This window comes from Nelumbo lutea, chromosome 3, assembly GCF_056320005.1.
Source record: "Nelumbo lutea isolate HS-2025 chromosome 3, American lotus-T2T, whole genome shotgun sequence".
In the NCBI taxonomy this organism is placed as follows: domain Eukaryota; kingdom Viridiplantae; phylum Streptophyta; class Magnoliopsida; order Proteales; family Nelumbonaceae; genus Nelumbo; species Nelumbo lutea.
The window spans coordinates 104,410,221-104,431,147 of NC_142686.1; the positions used below are offsets into that span (position 1 = coordinate 104,410,221).

The following is a 20,927-nucleotide window of genomic DNA, read 5'->3' on the forward strand; positions in this document are numbered from 1 at the left end:
GCAAGGGATTAAGGGTTAACTTTGGCCGCTGGGGGCCAACAGCCTTTCCTGTTGAGAGAGTTTCTGGATTAAATACATTCACGGCAGTTCATCAATTCATGGGCATGCTTTTATTTTTATTCAAAATAAATCAGAAAATAATTACTAATTTGCTCACTGTCATAATAACGTGCCCAACCCAGAAACTCTATCAACAGGAAAGGCTATTGACCCCCAACGGCCAAAGTTCTTTCAGGGATCAAATCAAACCCGTGTGTAACTGTAGGCTTATCGTGGCCAGTGGATATTGGTTGTCATGTGTGCATACACGGGCTCTTTCGTACGAAAACAAACTGAGCTTAGGCTTAATTTGGCTTGACGAGATTTATGATAAGGGGTTAGCAAGTTGGGCATCAACAAACCCCAAAGCTCAGGTCACTGACACAGCCCCAGTTTTAACTCTCATACAACTAAACAATGATGCTCGCTACAAAAGTGATCCTTGCCCGTTTATATTGGTGGTTGAATTCTTCCAAATTCAATTTCAGTGTCATGGAATATAAACTAGTACTTTTCAACTTTTGGGCAAGGGCAAATAAGAATATTAGAGCATAAAACCATCCGAGAAAAATGGTTACCCTTCAGTAAAGGTTTGAAAGAAAAATACGAAACCATCACATTAAAACACTACTTTTCATTGATTTACATTAAAAACGCAGAAGACATTGAAGATGTCAAATGCGACACCTCACCTTTTCATTGGTTTACATTTTTACTTCATGGTTTTATCTTCTGCTGTGCTCCATAACATTTACTAATTTATATTGATAAACATTAAACCTCCAAGATTTCTTTCATTTTAAGGGTAATTAAACTGAGCAGTGAACCCAAATTGAAGATTTCTATCATTGAAGGTGTCAAATTGCATTTGTTTTCTTTTTTTTTTTTCATTTTTATATTGTTGTAAGAACAGGAATGGTTTTCTGTGAACCATCCAGTTCATATGATAAACACGTGGATATTGCAAGTACACAAGATAGAGAAACTTAAACAAGTGGATATTGCGTGCACACAAGATAGACAAACTTCACTAACACAAAAGAAAGAAATGTAGAAATAAATATTAAATATTACAAGAGATGTTTTGTATAAAGCTTGATAATCTATGTTATCCTGAGAAACCAACTTTATATTATACAAAGACAGGCTTTGGGGGGGGGGGGGGGGTGTTACTATTTACGTTTAGTTACTGGAAGAAATTGATTACCGTCTTTTCTCAACCATATTGTGGAGCGAGTCCTCTTAACATGGTCAACGAAGAGACGATGCCTGTCAAAGTGAGAATACTTATTACTTAGTATCAGAAAAAGCAGCACTTCAAGCTTGAAATTTGCAAGGAAATACAACTGATTCAATTTTTTTAGCTTAAAGATCCAACTCATAATCCATAGGGCTCTTTTTGGATATTGAGGGGAAAAAGACTCACCGCCAAAGCCCTTCATAATCCCTAGACCTGGCAATTGGGTTGGGTGGGTCGGGTTCGGGTAGGGTCGAAATACTTCGGGTTGATTTCAGGTCGAATTGGATTTTGGGTTGAGTTGTCAAATGCTAGACCCTAACCCTAAATATCCAGATTAGAACTGACCCATGGGTCAAATTGGGTCATCCCAAAAAATAATTGAAATAAAAAAAATAAGAAAAAAAATAAAAAATGTCAAAATTAAAAGAATTAACCATAAAATTCCAAATATAAAATAAAAAACTTGAACATTTAACGATTTAAAGAGTAAACAATAAAAAATAAAAAGTAAATAGAAAAAATTAAAAAGTAGAAACTTCTAACAATGCATAAATAATCCCAATTAGATTTGACAATCGGGTCAGGGGTTGATCCATGACCCGACCCAGTTTTTTTTCCCGGGTTAGGTCGGATAAGATTATTTTCACATTCGGGTAGCAAATACGAGACCCTAACCCTGTTTTTTCAGGTTGGGTTGGGTCAATTTTTTGCCAGGTCTAATAGTCCCTCCCGCACCATGATTTGAATCTCGATTTTTTTTTTTATTTTTTTATTTTTTGTTAACTCAGATTTGATTCTAATGCTCACTAATTTTTTATGAAGCATTATCAAAGCCATAATAACCATTATGATGGAGGATCTAGACTTCACATTATGTGCCTGTTCAGGTCCTTCGGGAGGGCTGTCCCGTGGCAGCCTTTGGGTTTGCAATTTTCAAGGTGGCCCTTCCAGGACAGTAAATAAGCAATGTTTGGTGAAAAAACCATTAAGTCAAAATTTGCTGTCCATCAGCCAAAACAAGGGGCTTTCTGTTGAAGCTTCTTCAAAGCAGTTCAACCAAAGCTTCAGCCCTCCCCAAACAGATCCCATATGTGAGTTACAAATATGAATGATGCGAGGATGGAAAATCACATCATACTCTGATGCAAGTGTTTCTATTTGTTGATATGGTTTTATTTCTATAGTATACTGACCTCTCGTATTCCAGTTTTTGAATAACTATCCCATTGAGTACAAGCTCTGAACTATAAATTGCCGCTCCTGCAAATTCAATTCACATTATGAAACTGTCACAAAGTTCTGGTGCATTAACTGAGCAATAAGTGGGAGATCTTAACCTTTTTCTAGGATAGGCACACAGACTGCATAATCTTCTTCACAAGAAAGAACCAGCAAATCATCAGGTATTTTATCATCCTTAACTACGGATCTCCCAATTCTCTCCACTGCCTGAGAGGCACCCAACCAAAGAATTCGGTATGTAAACAAGGAGAGCAGTACAACAACCACTTGTCATTCTGTAAGCACTTCTAGAGCCTATAGTGAAGCCCACATGGAGAGAAGGAAAGAAACCTTCTGAGAAAGAAAACAAATTTCATCCAATTCTTACTGTTCCGGCAGTTTCACAATTATGGTTTCCTAGGTATTCATAAAAAAAAAAATTATGGTTTCCTAGGTTTTTTTTGGAGAGAGAGAGAGAAAAATTAGAGGTTTCATTGTATCTTTTATTTAATAACATAATGGAATTTTGCAGCTCTCCCATTGATGTAGGGTACCACAATGAATTTAATTTTTTCTAGTTCACTATTTCCTTCCCAGCAGATTAACAATCTATGAATTGCCTTGCTTTGAAGGTAATTAGAAGTTCTTTTTAGTGAATACTTTGGTTAGATTTGAATTTTACATTTCAAAGAGAAGTACAACCCCCTACCAGTGCTTTAAAAGGTGTGCCTAAGCGCACAGGTGAGGCACAATTTAAGGTATGTGCCTCGCCTAGGCCCCCAGATGCAGCACTTTCAAAAGGCACATGCCAGTGCGCCTTTTGAAAATCTGTGCCTATTTTTCTTTCTTTTTGTTTTTTTACTTATGGCTAGAGGTGTAAATCGGGTTGGGCCGCCCGCGGCCTGGCATGATCAAACAGGCCGGGCCGTATATATACTATTTATATATATTATATATTTATATAGAATATATAATATATAATATATTATATAAATTATAATTATATAACAATATATAGTATATAATATATTAATAAAATAAACAAAATTTCCAATTTTATTATACTAATTTATTTAATTATTGTATATATAAGCAATTGTATACATCAAAATTCATATAAAATTAAAATTTTAAGTTTTTTTTTCAAAATTTTTAAATAAATAGGCAAAAATAGCTTTGGCCCAGTCCATGGCCTGACTTGGGCCACCTGTGGCATGGCATGGCATGGGCCCACACGGGCCTGGGCTGTGGGTCATGCCGAGCTGACCCCCAAAATTTTCACCAATGAGGGCAGCACGGCCCGTGACGGCCCACGGGCTAGCACAGCACGGCCAAGTTTACACCTCTACTTATGGCTGGGTTGGGGACTTCGCCTCCAAACCACCAGAGCTCCAAGAAGCCCCTATTTGCTAATGTTGCTCATTCATTCATCCTAATAAAAAATATTTTTAAAAGATAATTAAAATTATAAAATCTTTTTTTTTAGTTATTAAGAGTTTAAGACCCTAATATGAACTTGTTTGGGCTTGCCCCAGGGAGCTTGGTGCAAAGGCGGCTTGTAGAATCAAGAATGCACAATGTTTAACATCACATTAGCTATTTGAAGCAATGAGATAGGAAAAATAATAGAGATTGAGAGTTGTGCATGCTTGAATATGTTCTATATGCTATGTTTGATTTTATTTTTAAATGTGTTTTACATGTTTTGTTTATGTATTTTAATTTGAGATAATGGTATTTTTAAATATTTATTTTAAATTTTAAGTTTACATTTTTAATTAATATTATGCTTAATTTTTATTTTTTTGGCATTTTTACATTTTGTGCCTTGCTTCAAAAAGGCATGTGCCTTGCCTTGTTATTGGAAATTTTATAAATGGTACGAAGAATAAAACTATGCTTTAGTAAATTGTATTGTAGGAACTTATTCCAACCTTTTCTTTTCAATTTTCCTATATGATAATTCTCCATCTCAATCAATAAAATTGAGGGTTACCTATCCAGGAGAAAAAAAAATGAAGCCTCCATCTTTTTCTTCTATTCCTTCTCTACAAGTTTGTTGTTACAACTATTTTTCTATTTTTATTATCTTTGGCTTCTAATTTCTTATTGTGTAAATATCTGTTTAGGATCCATACAAGCCAGCTAGATATATTCCATCTTTCATCTTAATTCTTAGCAGGCATGGAAGAGGATCTCTTCAGATCTGAATGAATTTTGCAAGAGTCCTAGGATAAATTAGGAATTTCTAACATGGGGTCAAAGAATTATATTTCATCTTCTAAGCACCCAATGTTTAGAATTATAAAAAATTAAAAATATAATTTTTTGCAAGTCTGAACACACTTTGTCAACACTGCTTCAACATTTGGTGTTCTTAATGAAACTATTTCAGTTACTGGACAAAAAAAAATGATTTTAGGGTGTTTATAAGATTTAGTTTGAATTGATGATGTGGCATGTGGGGTCTACAAAATTTTCTTGGACCTTTTTTTATAAGAAAAAGAAAATTTCATTAAAAAAAGAGCATCTTACAAGCAACAATACAGGTGTAAAGATAGCACTGAACCAAAATTTTCTCGGACCTTAAGTTGGAAATATTTTCATATAACTATTTTTCATAGGTGAAAATTTATCTATTTGCTTGGTTTTAGTGTATCTAGAATGGTTTGAGTTACCTGTGCAACAAGACAAAGATCATGTTAAGCAAAAATGTGCATATTGTCACCAATACGGCAATACATACTTTTAGCTGCAGAAGAGAATATGTAAGAGAACATACCTGGCCTTGAACTGCCCTAACCAAGCTTGCAACGACTTCTTTACTAGGTTTTATATTTGGGGTGACGAAGACTCGTTTGCCCTGCATGGAGATCATTGTGAAGCAGTGACAACAAATACAGAGATAGAAATGCACTAAATCATCAGTCACTAGAAGTTTTCCACCATGGTATGCATACAATTCCAACCAGGATGCAACAACATGTCCGCTTGCATAAAACTAATACAAGACTTCACAAGTACCTGCAAAATTGGATGTTGGCATGCACGGGCCAAAGAAACTGGCATGCTAAAGCCAATCTCCTTTTCCTTTTTGGAATCTCTAAGTATGTAATTTTTCTCATCAATAAAACAGCTAGCTTGTCCACAGCTCTCAAGCCACAGATGTGTTACTACTGGTTTACCAAGAGCTATTGCTTCTAACATATTCCTTGTACGGACAAATTTATCTGCCACAAAATGTGTTGCATCTGAAGAACAGGATGCAATGGATATACCTAGACGGGTCAATATCTGTGACAAAGAACCAAATATCAACATCTAGCAAATAAACTCATTGTGGTGCAGAACTGCAGACTGTGCTATCAGAACCAGAGAAAATAAGAAGTACCTTCTTCTGCTGCTTAATGATATCCTCATCCAAATGATGGCTAAACAACACCCGAATACTACTTAAGTCTCTCCTTCTTCTCATATCTTTCCATACAGGAGTAGGAACTGCTTCGCTGGCATCTAATCTGACAAGCTCTTTCATGAGGAATGATTTTGATAAGTTTTTGCATGATTGTTTATGATATTCATCACCCATACAAACAGGTGATGCAGCATTTATTGGTGTAGTGGCATTAACAGGTGTGCTACATTCTGAACAAGGTCTCTTTGCTTTCTCATTTGGGGATTCTACAAACTTGGCATTTCCTTTTGCACCTTCAACAGACTCATTCTTACTCCCTGAGTCTGGGGATACTTTAGCATCAACAACTCCAGGAATTACTTTTCGATTCACAACATCCGAAGAATGGCTGCCAGCACCATCCGAACCTGGTTTGTGCCCCATCAAGCTCTTAGAACTCTTTTCTGGAAAAGGCAAAAATGGATGGGGATAAACACCTGATCGTGTTCTCTTCCTCGTATCTAAGTTGAAATTAATGCCAGTATCACTGTTTGACCTTTTTCGCCATATTGTGGATTGTTCTTTAGGTTCTTTCCCTTTAACAACTGTGGATGGGCCATCTAGAAGACCAACTTCATTGAAGTGAGATGAAATGCTCCGACGTGTTCTCATCCTTCTGGGACAGCTCAATATGCATTCCTTCACATGGCTGGTGGGAGCAGTCATTTCTTCATGATGTTTATCAAGGTCTGGTTCTGGTACCTTATGTTCACTTGGCTTGCTTTTGTTAACCTCATCAATTTGATTGGGACCAAATTTAGATGCTTTTCCTTTTAAAGTCAATGACTTCACTGCATTAACACCTATATCATTATCTTCTAGTTTATTTAGATGGACATTATCAGATAACTTTTCAGCCTTTTTCAATGGATTCAGTGCCATGCACTGCCTAGTTCGACGAGCAATGGGTGTGGAAGTCCCATAACCCTCTTTCAATTGTGCTTTGCTAGATGAGAAATGCCCATTTGAAATGGATGAACTGTGACATTTGTTAACCTCTTTAACGCAGGTCTTATCCATAGATTCCACTGCCTTGCTTGGCTTGACAAATTTAGATGATGTTCCTGATGTTTCAATGCAATTGGCAGCACTCCTAGTATTTATATGCTGCTTACCCTTTGTATTGCCCCTTCTCACCTTTGTTTTTACTGCTGAGTCTTGATCCAATTCCCGCACTCTTGATTTCCTAGAGGGTTTTGGACATGAAGTGGATGTTTTTTTATTTAATTTGGTATTAGCCAGATTTGATTGTTTGGACTGTCCTGTAATTCGCTCGTGACCAGAAGGATAGGTCCTCTTCTGAAGGGAAATGTTTTCTGAACAAGCTTTCTTTCTTTTTACACCTATGGGAGGACCTTCTAATGTTTTTGGTTCAGCTTGATAAGCACCATTGGCAACATGATTGGCAGGGGTTCCACAGAATAAGGCTTCCATAGCTTCAGCAGCCATTTGAGTATCAAAGCCAACATCATATGTGTCTGGGGAATTCCTACTAGTATCAGGTGTTCCCAGCTTTTCTCCTATAAATTCTGCATTTAGCTGTTCATCCAACTCCTTGGTAAGATTCTTTTTGGTCTTTGTTTCATGTATCTCTATGCCCTTTTTTTCATCAGATTGTTTCTGTACCTCTTCAGAAGTATGCAACATTAGCCTGGAATCTGAATTACTTAGACCCATTATTTTCTGAAGGTTATTCAAGCCTTCTTTTTCTCTAGTCCCAACTACATCTCTGCCTCTTTTGAAGTTCTGACGCATGGGGTCTTGAGGTTGGGTAAGAGATCTCCACTGTCCGGTGCTTCCAAAGAATGCATCCTTCCTCTTCATGAAGAAATCTCCCCCTCCTTCATCTTCACGGCTGTCAACCCAGTCAAAGACTCCCGTCTCTCTAATTGGACTTTTAAGATTTTGTCTCTTGACCAAGCTTTGAGGTCCCTTTGCATTAGATACAGGAGGTGACTTTCCTTTCGTTGTTCTATAAGGATAAACTTCTTGAGATGACTCTACATTGTTAACTGAGAGAAACTTATCCACAACATCCAGTGCATTGGCTTGTGACAACTCACCAGGTTCCTGTGACTCCATGTAACTCAACCCGGCAAACTCATGATCACAAGCAACTGAACGAGGAATATCTGTTTCTCCATCCATACTATGAATTTTACTCGTAGATCTTTCATTCCCAGCAACTTTATCCTTATAAAAGAGCTTTCTTGCTGTTGAATTGCCCACCCTGATCTTGGTATCATTTCTAACTGGCATATTCTCGTTGCATCTCCTGGTATCACAGTTCTGATCAACCTTCCTTACATTGTCCAGAGGCAAGCTTGTATCTATTGTATTAGACATATTATTTTTCCTGTGAGCATGCCCTTTTTGTGGTTTACTATTACTGGGGTTAGAACAAGGCACAGTGTAGACTCTCTTAGGATTATTGCTTTGAGAAGCTATGCCTGAAGCCCAAGATGATGCTATCCTTTGTATAGGTACTGAAAAATCAACATAAAGCTCCTTACAATGAGATTAATGTCCATTAGACCATTGCATAATAAAGAAGATATTTTACTAACTGGTGTATGAAGCAATTATCAAAAGCTAAAGTTCAGGTTGGATTTCTTTTAAAGGGGAGAGTTTATGTTGCTTAAATACCATAAGGCAAGCATGTGCGTGTAATCAGAAACCAATATTTCTTAGATTTAGTTTCATCAAAATGATATCAGAGAGGTCAACTTCATATTTCACACAGTTTTCACAAAATTCATCAACCTTTTTCCAGGTAGAGATGGTACCTCCTCATACCTTTTATGGACAAAATGTACAGAAAAATGTATAAAGATTTTATTTGGTTGGAAACAGGAAAATAACCAACAAAATAAAGGTGGAAAGTTATTTGGTGTAATAAGTAAAAGTGGTATTCAAAATTTCTTAAGGACTTTTTTCAACAAATTTAAGTGCATTGATTGGAAGGAAAAATACCCAAGGTATGAACAAATCATACCTTACTGCCAACCATAACATGACACCTACTAAGAAGGAAATTACATGTTGGACACTTGGACTAGGGTCATTTTTAAATTTTTTTTCCTGGTAGTTTCTTCTTTGAGAAGAAATAAACTTCATCTGTGGCAATACCCAGTATCCAGATGTAATAGAGCTCTTAGTTGTTTCATCTCAATCAAGAAACTAGCAGGAACTTATTACTGCAAATAGTAATCCTTTCTTTTCTTAATACAAACATTGAAAAATATTTTTCTTTTCTTGATAATTAACTCTGTAACGATTTTTTTTTTCCATTTCCTATAAAAGTATAGAGCTATTACTTTTTTCGAAGTTGCATCTGCACTTCTCTTTTGGCTCTCAAGCACATCAAACTGAAGTAGCTATTAAATGCAGCAGTTACAAGCCACAAAACATTCTTCAACAAAATAAAAATATCATAAGATTTAAATTAGGAAGCAAGTGCAGTTTCATAACAACTAACAAAAGAAAGCAAAATTCAAATTCTCAAACAACAAAAGAATGTTAAAGAATAAATAAAAGCTTTCCAATAGGCAATCAATGTAGAACTAACCCTCAAGCAGGCTTCAATAATCACAATCGCCAAGTAAACCAAGAACAGTTTTCCTTCTTTTAAGTTTTAAAACCAAATGTAAATTTTTATTACACAGGATGACAGGGTACATCAACAGAAACCATGTAAGAAAGCACAAGTGAATTAAAGATGGAAAAATGCAATACATACGTATTCCATTCTGAAAAAAGAACCAACCTGATCTTTCTTCCTCGTCATGCGAGGCATCAGAGTCCAGTATAATGTCCTTCGCACCCTGTTTACAAGGACTGTGCTGCCTCTTTTCTGAGCCAACAGAATCATCACCACTTCCTCTTTTAGAGTCATCATCAGAAACCGCGTCAACATCAGTCAGTATTTCAGTTCTATCTGTCCCTTCACCGTCGCTGTCAAATGATATCTCTTTATCATAGTCATCCAACAACTGGGTTTTCACATCTTCGATCAAATCTAAATCTTCTATTTCTTGGGTTTCACCTTCAAGATCCACCAACTGGGTTTCAGCGAAGATTTCAAGTGGAATGGTATCATCTAACGGCACAGTGTTTTGAAACGCGTGCAAATCATCAGCATTGTCCTCTTCGAGTTTCTCACCTGAATATCAACCAAACGACAAACCTTTTTCACAACATTACTCCACTCATTTCATTGATGGATTGAAAGGTGTGAAGGAAATCTTGAACTTCAGAATTTTCTTATTAAATCCATTGAAGTTAAGGAAGCAAAGGAAAGCGAAAACCAGAAACCAACAAAACAAAAAAAAAAAAAATATATCACGGCCTACCGGAGGACACCGAAGAAGGAGACAGAGTGTCGAGGGCCTGAATTTCGGTATCGCTACCGTCAGCAACTGAAGTCCCTCCCCTGGAACTCACTTCATTATCACTATCGGAACCCATTTCAAATCATCTGAAACTAAACCGAATCCAGCTGAAGACTCAACACATCGTGGAAGATCAGATACAAACAAGAATTGAAATCTTCAATTATGATCTCAGTATTGACAAGGAAAGAAGTTCAGAGTTAGGGAAATAACTCCAATAAACAATGAGGATCTTATCCTACCCAGTCAAGGGAAGGCAGATGCAGTAGAAGGAGGACGAGAACGGGAGCGATTCAACGTAAATCCTTGAATCGGTTAAATGCGGATTTAGGGTTCGCGGGATTTGAAAAAAGAAGAGCAAGACGAGGTTAGTTTTTTTTTCATTTTTGGAGGGAAATTTGATGTTTGAGAGTTCATTTATAAAAATTATAGAGCAAGTAACTTCACAAGAGGGCATTTGGTCTAGTGGTATGATTCTCGCTTAGGGTGCGAGAGGTCCCGAGTTCAATTCTCGGAATGCCCCCAAAAATGTTAACCTTTTAGTTTTTATTTATGTTGCGATTTTTTAAATCTATCAACAATATACGTTTTAACACGGTAACACCCTTCCAACGTCGACACCGCACATCTTCACTTTTATCATACCGTTGATTGAGTCCGTGGGGAATGGGGTTGTGAGGTTCATGTGAGATGCACTTTATGAGGGGCAGATTCCGACTCCCGTTGATATGGTACTGAAAAGTAATAAAATGTTATTAGGCTTTTGGGGAATTCCGAGAACCGAACTCGGGACCTCTCGCACCCAAAGCAAGAATCATACCACTAGACCAGTATTTGAAAGGGGAATTAAAATCTATTTATTTGTTGTTAATTTTCATTTGTCCCAAACTGTCTCGGTTTTGAACCTGACCTTTTGCCCTTTTTTTCCTGGTATTTTTACATTATACCAACCCATGGTATAATTGAATATGGAGTTCACAAATCAGTGAATCCAACCTCAAGAGATGGTTTAGCCCGACCGTTTACCAACTGGTTGAGATGGTCGCTTGGCATCTCTCTTGTGAGTATATGGAAGTGCAGGATCAAACTCATGTAAATATAGGCTCTAGTCACAGGAAACCTAGCTGCACCCTTTTCTATCGCCACCTGTCTATCCCTTCTGATGAGCTAAATATTCAGTTAAGTTGGTTTAGCTGTTTTGAGGCACTCTGGATAAATTTATATAAAAAAGTTGAAGTGAACAGCCTAAAAATAGACTGAATAGATAGCCAATTTGGGTTCGCCAAATTTTCACTAGGCAATTTAGAACTGGCAATTGGGTTGGGTGGGTCGGGACACTTTGGGCTGATTCGGTTCAGGTTGGGTTGTCAAGTGCTAGGCCCTAACGTTAAACGTTTGGTTTAGGATTGACCCATGGGTCAATTTTTGTCATCTCAAAAAATAACTGAATTTTTAAAACATAAAGAAAAATACATGAAAATGTCAAAATTAAAGGAATTAACCTTAAAATTCCAAAAATAAAATAAAAATATTTGAACATTTAACAAATCAAAGAGTAAACAATAAAGAATAAAGACTAAATAGTAAAGATTAAAGAGTGGAAACTTCTAATAATGCATAAATAGTCCCAATTAGACATGGCAATTGGGTTAACGAATTGACCCATGACCCAACCCAACCCAGTTTTCTCTTTTTTTCAGGTTGGATTGGGTCGGATCATTCTCAAGTTTGGGCAGCTGAAATATGAGACCCTGATCTTGAATTTTTCGGGTTGGATTCACGGGTTGGGCCAACTTTTTGCTAGGTCTACCAGACATGGCTTAAAGGTTGATCATCAATCATTTTAAGGGCTACCCACTTTAGCTTATTTAAATAGGACACGCTATCTTTTAATTTTTTGGGTACTTAACACGATACCCACTAATTTATCAACGTAGGTGGTAATTGCACGATTCAAATCCACATCTCTGTTGAGCCTACCTAACTAACATGCCAACCGAGCCACCACTCAATTGATTTAGGACAAGCTATCTAAACAAGTTGAAGTGAACAACCCAAAAAATGACTGATTGGCAGTCAATTTGGACTCTCCATTATTCACCAAACATGGCTTAAAGACTGCTTGCCAATCATTTTAAGATCTGCCAACAAAAAAGGAATTTCTTGCAACCTGATATACATATCTCATTCAGTCATTCTTTTTCATAACTAGCAAAATGGATACTACTTGCCAATAAAAAAAGTGGGTTACTAATCAAATATGAAGAAATCACATCTTGCATAAGCATGGTATCACTCCATTCTCATTGAGCATCACAATTACTCTTCAAGATATTGCTTTTTGGTATGAAAATGAAAGACTTGATCTTCAATATTTTATGAAACTCAGAAAATATAAGCTTAGTGTATTTTTGTGTGTGTGTGCGTGTGTGTATATATATATATATATTGAAAAGCAGTAAGCTTTAAAATTTCCTATGCAATCTTATTTCTTTTTATGATTGAACTATCTCTTCTTGTCTACTCTAAAAGCAGCAGCAGCAGAAACAAGAGTTCATCTCTTTCTTCTTAATCTGCTATTCATTCTTTGGTGGATAGCAAGCTTTCCACTTATTCCTCTGTATCCATTCTTCATCATTAATCCCTCAAATTATCTTCCTTCACCCTTCAAGGCCTGTCAACAGACCAGAAATTTGTAAGACCCCCTTATATATCCTACATCAGTTAACTTGACTTCTTCTTCCATGGTCTCTTTTCCTTTTCCCACATTTACATCAGCATGTAAAGATTATTTGTATATTTCTATATGCGTTTGCGGAGGGTGTTTTATGCTGTAGGGCCTTAGATTGGCATGATAATTGTTAGTAGTGTTAAAGGGAATTCATATTAGCCGAACACTTTATCTGTGAGGCAGGCTGTGGAACCAATGATGGGCCTCCACAGCCGTGACCCACACTAAGAGATTGAATGATTATGGGCTTAATGTGGAGTGTTATTATTGGTCCCACAGCAGTGATAAAATTCTCCTTAATTATTGGTCCACTCATTTAGATGCATGCCATACTATTGATCAACGAGTGCCAAAGGGAATGGCGTTAAACTAGGAATCTCCACAGTCATTTTTGAAGCAATGAAGTATTTTCATCTATAATTATACCAATTTCAAAGCCCTTATGTGTAGTTCGTATTGTTCTTGTTGTTGTCAGTTTATTTTATCGAATGTTTTAACACTGCTAAATGATGCAGGATATCCTGAACTGTGCTAGTCTGCTTGAAATGACATTTTTACTGCAACTTGACTGAGAATTTAGCTGATGTACATTTCATATTCATCCAGCTTTGTTTAGTTTGGAAGGCCAACCAGTTTAGATGGATGCTGTCTCAATAATTGCTACATTCCTGTCAGATTTAAGAGAAGAGGTTTCAAATTCATTAAGTTATTATGTTTATGTTTTTAGAAAACTCATCCATTCATCCTTATATATGTAGCCATTAATTTGCATTTTCTCTTTTCCATCATTAACATGTAGCCAAAAATTAATTTGCCTTATCTTCTATTTTTCCCTCAACTTTCATTTGTAAATGCCCATTACACTTATTAATGTCCATTTTGTCAAATGTTGATTTATGTTGCAGATTCCTCTTACTGGACCCAATTCAATTATTGGAAGGGCTGTCGTAGTACATGTTGATCCTGATGATCTTGGGAAGGGTAATTACATGGACTTCCTTTTTTGTTGGTAATTTTTGTTTTCCTGGACAAAGTGAGGGTATCTGCAATTATCAAATAGCTTGAGTTAATTGCAGAACAATTTTAGAAACCAGGGGTCGGTATTGTTATTATTGGAAACCCCAGGTAGTGAATTTGTAATTTACCCTAAAAATAAGAAACAAAACAATAACACAGCAACAAATAGAAGGGATTGAGGAATCGTCAGCTATGGTGCTAGAAATGTTACTTTTTGTTCTTCTAAAATGGTCAAATGGATGCAATTTCCAGAATTCCAAGTGTCTTCGTAATCTGATGAGTTCTCAGCATGGCTGAAAAGTAAATTGTGGATTTGATGCTAGAGCCTATAACTCTTTCTATGCTGATCAAATGAAGGTTACCTGTCACCACTGGCTGTATTGAATGATTACAAATGGCTTTTATTGTTTACCAAAAGGTAACACCCAATCAATTTTCTTTTGTATCAGCAGCAGGAATCAAGAGATTTCTATGTATTTTACACAAAGGAGAAACCCCCAATGTTCCACACTTCTGAATGAAGGGGAACAATACAAACAGCTAATGACTGACATACAAAACAAGATCACCATAAATTTACACATTAATTCCTGGGCCTGGTACTCGCAGTTCAGTTCTGTGGGCCAGCCTATCACCAATTGACAATTGCATTCCTCCACCAATCTATTCTTTTCCAGAGAATAGGCTAGTTTTAGGCCTTTGAACTGAGTAATAAACTCAGCCCTATGTATCTTCACCTGGTATACCCAGGTTGCTTTGCAATGTATTTCCAGTAGTCTCTAAAAATACCACCACCTACTTGAGAGGGGCCTGGGTTAACAAGGCAGCAGCTGTCAACATTCACTTTTATTCTTCCCTCCATTGCAAAACCTTAGACCCTCTCAACATGGTCTTTTCCATCTCTCCTACCACAATCCCAATACTTTAACTGCAAAGATTGAATACCACATGGTCCACAACCCCAACCAACCAACCACTGCTACTAGGCAACAAAAAATTGAGAACTCCAATTTTCTTTTATTTTTTTTTCACTCCTTTATCTGAACAATTACAATTCATTCTTCACTCTTCTTAATTATTATCTCCATCTCCCCTCTCATCAATTCCCTCAAATATGGACTCTCTCTCTCTCTCAAATAATGCATTTGATGGTCAGATTATTAGTAACTTTCAGCATTTTGTAAGCTTAAAATAAGCTTCAATGACTTATTTATAAGTGATATCTAGTTTCTCTTTTCTCAGGTTCAGTTGGAGTTGGAAGGTGTTCAAATCGACAAGGAGATGAACATTAAGTATAAAGTGACATAGGACTCAGTGCCAAGAATTTAGATTGTCCAAGAACACTGAAGACAAAAGTTTTTTCCTGCAAATGCCTTGTACTGAAAACAGAATCGGGGTCATGGAGAGGATTTGCATTGGAAGATGCGTTACATTATTTAAGAAGTTTTTTTTTAATGCCTTGTACTTTTTTATGTTAATTGGATATTGTATTTAAGCAATTTGTTTTGGATATTATAATAATTAATGATTTTATTTATTTATTTATTTTCAATTTGTATTTTTTTATTTAAATTGATTTTTATGCATTAATATCTGCCATGAGATTTGTATTAAACATGTACAAACAAAATGTTGAAATCAAATTGATATAAAAATATAAAATAAAAAAAAAGCCGGTGGTCATGCAATCGCCGCCTTAGACATAAAAGCGATCTAAGCCGGCAGTCTAGACTACCACCTAAAAGCGGACACAATGTTTCGACGGACCTAAGGTGGCGGTCCAAAGATATCTAAGCCGACGGTAGACTGCCACCTAAAAGTGGACACAATGTTTCGATTAGACTTGTTCATGGGCCGGGTCGGGCTCGGGCTGGGCTTTTACTTTTTATTAATGGAAATTTATTAGGCTTGAGCCTGAGCCCGAGCCCGAAGCCCGAGGACTCACCGCCGGTGATTGTGTTCGCCGCTTCGCTAGTTGTGTGGCTGCCTGAGAGTGAGGACTGAGAACTGTGGAGGATGTGGAGAAGAAAGGTTCGGTTGGAAAAAGAGGTGAAAGAAAGAGGGGTATTCGACTATGGTTTTTAGCTTTAATTATAGGTTGGGCTGGGTTGGGCTTGGGCCAGGCTATTTTGGCAAATCCCAAGCCCGGCTCGAATTTTTTGCGGGTTGGGCTTTATGGCCCGAGGTTAAGCCAATGGGCCCATTTGCGTGTTCAAGCCCGTCCGGGGGCTGGGCCGGCTCGTCGGGCCAACCGGCCCATGAATAGGTCTAGTTTCGGCGGACCTAATGTGGCGGTTCGAAGATATCTAAGCCGGTGGTCTAGACGGCCACTTAAAAGCGGGCACAATGTTTCGACGGACCTAAGACGACGGTCTAGCCTTTATTAAATCTGAGTCGGCGGTTCTGACATACCGTCGGTTTAGGAATGATTGAACTGCATCGGACTGGTCCCCAAAGGTGGCGGTCATTTTTGTCTAAGCCAACGGTCTTGACCTAGGCTGGTAGAGGTTTAGGGGGCAGACACATGACCGCCACCTTACATCGGCGGTCTTTAGGCAAAAGCCGGTGGTCCTCTACCATTTTCCTTGTAGTGTGGCTTCTAGTCTAGTAGATTTAGATGTGTATAAATAGCTGGGAATGAGTTTCTTTAGACAGTGACTAGGCCAGTTGTAGCTCCTAATAAGAACATCCTTAGCAAATTTTCAGCATTACCATAGTAAAGAAACTTGTGTTTTGACAATATAAATCCCCAAACCTATGTTGTGTAAATGATTTTTGCCTTACACTTCCCATACTATTAGCATTCCTCTTCATATTATATACATATCATCAATTTTAATATTTATTTTTTGAGTATGTATTGGTTAAAGGAGGTGTTTCACAACATTGTTGGTTTGTTTTTGAAACAGAAAAAAAAAATTGCCATGTCAGCAAAAACAATTAAAAATATATTTTTTTTCATGTAAGAATACACAAATAATAAAAAAATACTTGAAAATAAAACCCAAGATAACGACAGCTCTAAACAATAAAAAAGCAGAGGCTCTAACTCACTTGAAAGCTCCTCATCACTTTTTCTTTCTTTAGCTTGTTAGAGATACTGAGGAAATAGATGAGAGCAAAGCTATGAGAGGGGAATTTAACCTTTACCTCTCTATATTCTTGTTGACAAGAAGCCTCAAATGGAGTTGGATGCATTTGATGGTCTTTTCCTACTTATTTTAACGATGAATATAATACTAAACAAATTGGGATAACAAAACAAAATTCATGTAGCCAATCTCATGTAGTTGGAAGAAGGCTTAGATGATGATGATGACAATAGTGAATAATGATGATGATTTGATCTTATGAGAATTTTTTTGGACTCCTAAAAAGATGGTTATTAACTTATGTTGGACTGAATGGATTATAGCCATTGATACCATCCTCAACGTATAAGGACTATTCATAGGTAAATAGGAATAACCATATGACCAATGGAGTATTTGCTCTATATAGACTAGAATGAACACACTATCAATACATAATTTTTTTAAAATAATTGCTTTGCTTTATCTCTTTTGAACTTGTCCATTAAGAGTAATTGTTGGTTGAGAAAAAGTCTCAACTACAATAATACGTGCCTCATCCAAGATAAAGAGGAAGTTCCCAATGTTCTAAGAGGAGGAATAGGGTTGCTCCTTATTTTTTTGGAGAACCCAATATACCATACAACTTTCAAATGGAATATCTATAAATAGAGCTTCAAAAGTGACATACAAGAACCATGTAATGAAGATAAGCCTCTTGGGAAAATCTCTTAGCTAGTTATTCTCCTCATCTACATATCTATAAGATTAAAAGTTGGGTGAAAATAAGATTCACACTTAGGGCTGTTGAAGAAGTTTGAGCCCCATGTTCAAGCTTGGCAAAAGTTCCCGGAGTTCTATCATCATCAACCTTCAACTTATTATTGTCTCTCTCAAAACATCTCAAAATATGAGAGAGAGAGAGAGAGAGAGAGAGGTGGGTATATAAATGTTTCTAGGCCTAATAAGTCATATTTTTAAATTTATATTTAAAGCAATGTTTATGAGAATTAGACCACACATCAAACCAAAAAAAAGAGGCATGGTTTTTTAATTAAACTCAACCGTCTCGTTACCATTTACTTTAGATAAAAAAATACTTTATAGTAATGATGATCCTTTATAGTTTTCTATGATTCTAGATAGAAACAAGGTTGAACTCAGATCACCTAGCACCTAGCACCCAAATTTTAAATGCATTTTTAAACCACTAAGCCACACTATATCCTACGATAATAAATGAAATAAAATCCTTTATTAACTTTAGCGTCCACATGTAATTCAAGTAAATAACACATATATATTTGTGTTTAACAACTCTAACTAAAAATAATCTATCAAATCCACATTTATATCAAAAGATGATATTTAATCTCAAAAAGTCTATACACATGAAACATTAACAATAGAATAATTATTTTAGTACTTAAAATTTATAAGTTTTCACATGATATGTACCTTCATTTTTTCTATTTTTTAAATCATTAATTAATATTTTAATTTACATTAATATCAATATATTTATTACTTACAAAAAATAAAATATTGTTTATAAAATATTCAACAATATAACATTAAATTGAATTTATCAAACACACTAGTCTACACTTATTTCAAAAACTTTATGGAAATAAAAATATTAATAATGGAATAATTGTTTTAGTAATTAAAAATTATGAATTTTCATATGCTATATATCTTATAAAATTTTAACAAATTTGATATATTTTAAGTTAAGATTATATATTTTTATAAAATATTAATTGATATTTTAATTTACATTTGAGAATTTAATATTTAGTTGAATTTTTTGTTGGTATTGAGTTGAAATAGTAAAATAAAAAATAATTGATATAATAATTAAAATATGGTAGATTCATATGCTTTGTGTCTTGGACTCTTGATTGATGCATTATCAATAAAATTATTTGATATCTATGCATCCCGCTATATTAATTATAATATATTTTTTATGAAATTTGTAAGTAGTTCCCCAGTATATATAAGAGTTTATAATGTTATTAATGTATTTATGAAATTTATATGCATTTCTCTAGCATATTCAAGAGTTTTTATATTTTTTATCTTGTTCGTATCCATGCCTTTCCAAAGCACATATGTATCCTAGTTGTCTAATATGATACTTGATATTTGATACTTTGATCATTGGATAAAAAAAATTATAAATTATTAATATTTTTAAGATGATAATGCTTATTTATGGATTTTCTATTGACCATAGCTCTAAAAAATCATAAATAGTATTTATTGCATACAAGTAGGCAGAACATTTTAGATGTAATTTGTCCAACGGATGCATGCAAAAGGGTAAATTTATAAAAAAAAAAAACAAGTTCTTACTATTTATAATCTAGAACTATGTTCAAATCTTTTTTTGCCTTTTGGAGATTGGAGTTGAGATTTTCAACTCAATGCAATTGCAATTATAGTAAGCTGAAAGGTCTGTTTTTTTATACCATGAAAAAAAAGCTAAAAAGTGAATCTAAATCTCCTCCCAACAAAAGAACCGTTATTCCAACACGGTTTTGTGTAAGCACATCTCATGCATGGTGGGCCCTAATCTTATGGTGGAATGGAGATTAGATGGGGAGATGTTCCAAATGCACGGGAGATGGGCTATGGGGAGCTCATCTTGTCTCGGCAGAATGTGGTGAGTTCTGTAGGCATAGATCATGTTGTAGCCATATTGGGATAGATATTTTTGGAGGACATCACAATTCATTGAAATGTATGTTTTAAGGGCTAGATGCTTTAAACCTCCCATTTGGTTTCCTTTTTTTCACTACTTCCTATTTTTGTATACAATGAGAGAATCATAATCAGGAGTAACGTACTGGTAGCATTAAAAAATAAAAAATAAAAAATTCTAAGGCTTAGTTTGGAAGCAGTACAAATGCAAATGTGTACAGCGTAAATACATACAAAATAATACAAAATATAAGGTTTCGCACTCTACATATTTGCATTTGTACTCCTTCCAAACTCAGCCTAAGGTCCCAAGGGTTTTAATCCACGGACTCTTGCTCTTTAATCAACCTTTTGTTTGCGAGCCAATCAACAACATTGTTTCCCTCCATGTGCATGTGCCTATATAAAACTCTTACATGGCAGATATTGGTTATCCAATTGCACTCTTCGACAAGAGATCTACATGCCCATGGATCCTCAACTTTGCCTTGGAGCATGGAACCTTAGCTTTACCTTCAATCATGATCGACGAACAACTACATTGGGAGATAATCTGAAGGTAGGGGTGGCTGCGAGTCAAGATTTTCACGAGTTATTTGAGCTTAACTCAATTTAAACTGAGTTTTAAGTCGAGCTCGAGTCCAATTTATAGGCTCGTTTGCTAATCAGGCCAATCTCAAGCTTAATAAAACTTGAGCTTTCACATATATGTATACACACATATATAATAAATAAAAATATTATACATATAAAAATTAATATAGATATAATAAAAATGTTATATATAATATTTATACATATATATATATATATAATAACTAAATATTGTAATTCTTAGTTTTTAAATATCAAATGAAAAATAATTTTTTATTTTTATAAAACATTTGACTTGTTTTCTAATTGAGCCGAGCTCGAGCCTAATAAAACTTGGCTCATGAGGCTCGTGAGCCTAATTGAGCTTTTACATACATACAAAATAAATATAAAATTATTATACATATATAAAAAATATATAATAAAAATTGTTATATATTTTTTATATAAAAAATATATA

The 20,927-nt window shown here is 35.5% G+C and overlaps 1 protein-coding gene and 1 non-coding gene across 3 annotated transcripts; one reads left to right on the plus strand and one right to left on the minus strand.

The window, feature by feature from the left end:
- Positions 1-1,040: 1,040 nt before the first annotated feature.
- Positions 1,041-10,755, minus strand: LOC148867330 (uncharacterized). 2 transcript variants are annotated; one of them, XR_016109008.1, is made up of 8 exons: positions 10,307-10,704; positions 9,721-10,116; positions 5,892-8,440; positions 5,525-5,794; positions 5,283-5,363; positions 2,617-2,854; positions 2,473-2,539; positions 1,041-1,308 (listed from the first exon to the last, which is right to left on the minus strand). XR_016109008.1 is itself a non-coding variant. In XM_088974574.1 (8 exons), the coding sequence occupies exons 1-8, from the start codon at positions 10,419-10,421 to the stop codon at positions 1,212-1,214; spliced, it is 3,687 nt and encodes a 1,228-aa protein (XP_088830700.1). In that variant the 5' UTR covers positions 10,422-10,755; the 3' UTR covers positions 1,041-1,211. The 2 variants fall into 2 exon arrangements, 1 of the variants encoding a protein (XP_088830700.1); XM_088974574.1 differs by having other exon boundaries at positions 2,617-2,728; positions 10,307-10,755.
- Positions 10,756-10,796: 41 nt separating this feature from the next.
- Positions 10,797-10,868, plus strand: TRNAP-AGG (transfer RNA proline (anticodon AGG)). The gene has a single exon. It is a non-coding gene; the product is annotated as a tRNA-Pro (tRNA).
- The last annotated feature ends 10,059 nt before the right edge of the window (positions 10,869-20,927 follow it).

What these genes read in the sequence shown, in the direction of transcription:
- LOC148867330 (XM_088974574.1), bottom strand. Translation starts at nt 10,421, where the DNA reads ATGGGTTCCGATAGTGATAATGAAGTGAGTTCCAGGGGAGGGACTTCA. An exon ending in TGACGAGGAAGAAAGATCAG is followed by an intron (nt 8,441 to 9,720) that starts GTTGGTTCTTTT and finishes TTGATTTTTCAG; the next exon opens with TACCTATACAAAGGATAGCA. An exon ending in TTAGGGCAGTTCAAGGCCAG is followed by an intron (nt 2,729 to 5,282) that starts GTATGTTCTCTT and finishes GGTGCCTCTCAG; the next exon opens with GCAGTGGAGAGAATTGGGAG.